This window comes from Populus euphratica, unplaced genomic scaffold (genome assembly GCF_000495115.2).
Source record: "Populus euphratica unplaced genomic scaffold, PopEup_1.0 scaffold66.1, whole genome shotgun sequence".
In the NCBI taxonomy this organism is placed as follows: Eukaryota; Viridiplantae; Streptophyta; class Magnoliopsida; order Malpighiales; family Salicaceae; genus Populus; species Populus euphratica.
Genome location: NW_011499944.1, coordinates 285,987 through 288,788, shown reverse-complemented (window position 1 = coordinate 288,788; position 2,802 = coordinate 285,987). Strand labels below are relative to the sequence as shown.

Below are 2,802 nucleotides of genomic sequence, written 5' to 3'. Positions count from 1 at the left end.
ATGCAAAACGGTCTTCCTCGCCCACCTCCTGGATTCAAGTTCGTCCCCGCTGAAGAAGAACTGATCAGCTATTATCTATACAACAAGGTTCATGGAAGATTACATCGAGAAGATGCCACCTTGATCAAGGACTACGATCTTTATGGTGAAGAAGAACCCTGGGACATATTCAACAAATTTCAGGGTCACAAGTTTGGTGATAATGGGCTTTATTTTCTTACGACGTTACATAAGAAAACAACCAATGGTATTAAGAATATGAATAGAAGTGTTGGTACTCATGGCGGTACCTGGCATGGTGATGGTGGCAAGGAAGTAAAATCCAGTGAAGGAGTTGTTATTGGAACGAAGAAAAGATTTCGATACCGCAAACATGGAAAACCAGTCAAGGATCGTTGGATACTGTTGGAGTATGGTTCAGAATCTATTTCTGAAAATATTGTGATCTCTCAGCTCAAGAAGAGTGAACGTGGTTCTTCAAATAAGGAACCAACCTCAAGAAAAAGGAAACACATCAATGCAGAAGTTTTTGAAGTTGCTGAAGATGATGACATACTCAAGATCATGCAAAGCATAGTGATCAACTCTATACCTATAAGGTCACCAGCTCTTGAACCCCAGCAGATTATCCAGAATCAGGACATGTGGCTTGAGGCTGCAACAGTTTCAATGGAGCCTGGGGCATCCATGACCGTCAACTCGGGACCTGATCTGTCAAAAGCTCAAGAACCGCAGCAGATTACTGCAAATCAGGAGATGTGGTTTGAGGCGGCTTCTGTTGCATGGGAGAACGATGGAGGTTTCTCTACTGAATATTCTTTTGATGATGAGATATCATTCGTCAACGGTGAACCTGTCGGATTGCAGTTCGAGCCTGGGCTTGGAAACTTCATTCAAGAACCAATGATCAATGAACATCAACAGATGGCTCTTGCATGTTTTAATGGCAATCATCAGGAAAAACCTATTTCAGTCGAGGATTATGAGTTGATGGGTCTATCGGAAGCTACCTTTCAACGATCTGAATATTGTTCAGAGTTTCAACGAGGATCCAATCATCAGCACTGAACCAATAATGGCGGGCAATGAAGATGTGAGGTGTTAGTTAAAATTCTAGTGTAAGTAGAATCATTGACAAAGAGGATTTGTGTTATACAAGTTAATTAAAATCTTTATTTAATTAGTTAGCTAGAATTCTTATTGGATTATGATAATTGAATGTTATAATTTTCAAAGTATTCAAAATTTTAGGAGTGTTGAATGTAATGAATAAAAGCTTGCGATGTTAAATAATTGATTGTTTAGTCTTTTCAACAATTAATGATATCAGAGCTTTTCAACCATTGGTATCATAGCTTTCCAACAGAACCATTGAAAATCAGAAGATCATGGGGCTTGGAGTTTGCAGCTCTACTGAAGATTCTTCCAATAACTTTGGGTTTATAATTGATTAAAGTCAACAGATAGCTCTCTTGCAATAGCTGCAATGGCGATGAAGGGTTTTAATTTCCCTGCTGCCGTTGTTTGCGAGAACACGGCAACTTCTGACAATGCAGTACCGCCAGAAGTGAGAGCTGTCCCGTTATGGATGCTGGCTTCATCCAGCACTTGAAGAATGAGCCCCATTGCATGGTTTGCTAACTTCCAAGCATTGCAAATGGAAGAACGCTATATGAAGATGATCAGGTTGATGAGCTTATATGGCCATGAAGTCAGGACCTATTTCCTGACTAGAGTAGTGATTTTTCATGTTAGTTTTTATAGGATTATTTTTAACACTAATTAAGTTCTATTGCTTAGGTTTCTTCTTTTCTTTTCTTTTTCCTCAAAGGTTCTTGTACTTAGTTCACAATTTGTAAACTTGAATTTACTAATCAATATCAGTTTTGTCTATCCTCTTATTTTCTTTCCGAGGCTTGACAATGGTGAAAGTGCCGGACCATATTGTTCACTCTATACTATTTTGGCCTTAACTTGGTTAAAAGTTGTAGGGTGGCGGCCTGGTGGACTAAAATTTGGGGGGACCTCTTCAGCTTCTTTACATGGTGTTTTCATCAACTATTTTGTAAAAATTATTTTTTAAAATATTTTTTATTTAAAAATATATAAAAACAAAGTAAAAAAAATCAAGTTTTAATAAAAAATAGGTCAAACCTCGATGCCAAACAAATACTAGCTAAATCTTTTTCTTTTACCAAATTCTGAAAATACTTGTCTGTAGGAAAGAATGGGAGATCACAAAAGGGAGTCTGATAAAAAATTTAGAGGAATTAACATTTACCATAGAAGGTCCAGCAACTTGATTTTTCTTTACCTGTGGTGATCTTGGCTTAATATTTTTTTTTTGTTTTCAAGTTCAACGCAATTTTGGAACCACCTGTGCATGATTGTTGTTTTCCTGGAACAGTCTTGGGACATTGTAAATTATGATTTCTGCATAGCCATTTGCTGTTGGGGTTAGCCCAGTTGTCAATTGCAATGAAGTGGAAGCAAGACTTCTCCTATCTCATGCTGTAACAAGTACTACTACAGAAAAAAAAAAAAAAGAATTATATGATTCAACATCACTGCTAAAGGAACAAGTAAAATTGTGATTTCTGCACTGTTTATGTTGTTATTCAAGATCAAGTTCTGATTAAAAAAATGTCTCTCAAGGAGGACTTTTCAGAGCCAATTTTTCTATACTTCATTTCTTGGAAGTAAAGTCAATGACTACCAGTCAATCCCTGATAAATTAATGTGATTTCTATATATTATATATATACACGATTTCGATATCACTGCTGAAAGACAAATAAAATA

General features: G+C 36.7%; 1 protein-coding gene across 1 annotated transcript; it reads left to right on the top strand.

Annotated features, from left to right (window-relative positions):
- Window positions 1-1,612, top strand: LOC105137380 (uncharacterized). The gene is made up of 2 exons (XM_011043108.1): window positions 1-994; window positions 1,464-1,612. Exons 1-2 carry the CDS (start codon window positions 1-3, stop codon window positions 1,610-1,612), a joined length of 1,143 nt encoding a protein of 380 aa, XP_011041410.1.
- The last annotated feature ends 1,190 nt before the right edge of the window (window positions 1,613-2,802 follow it).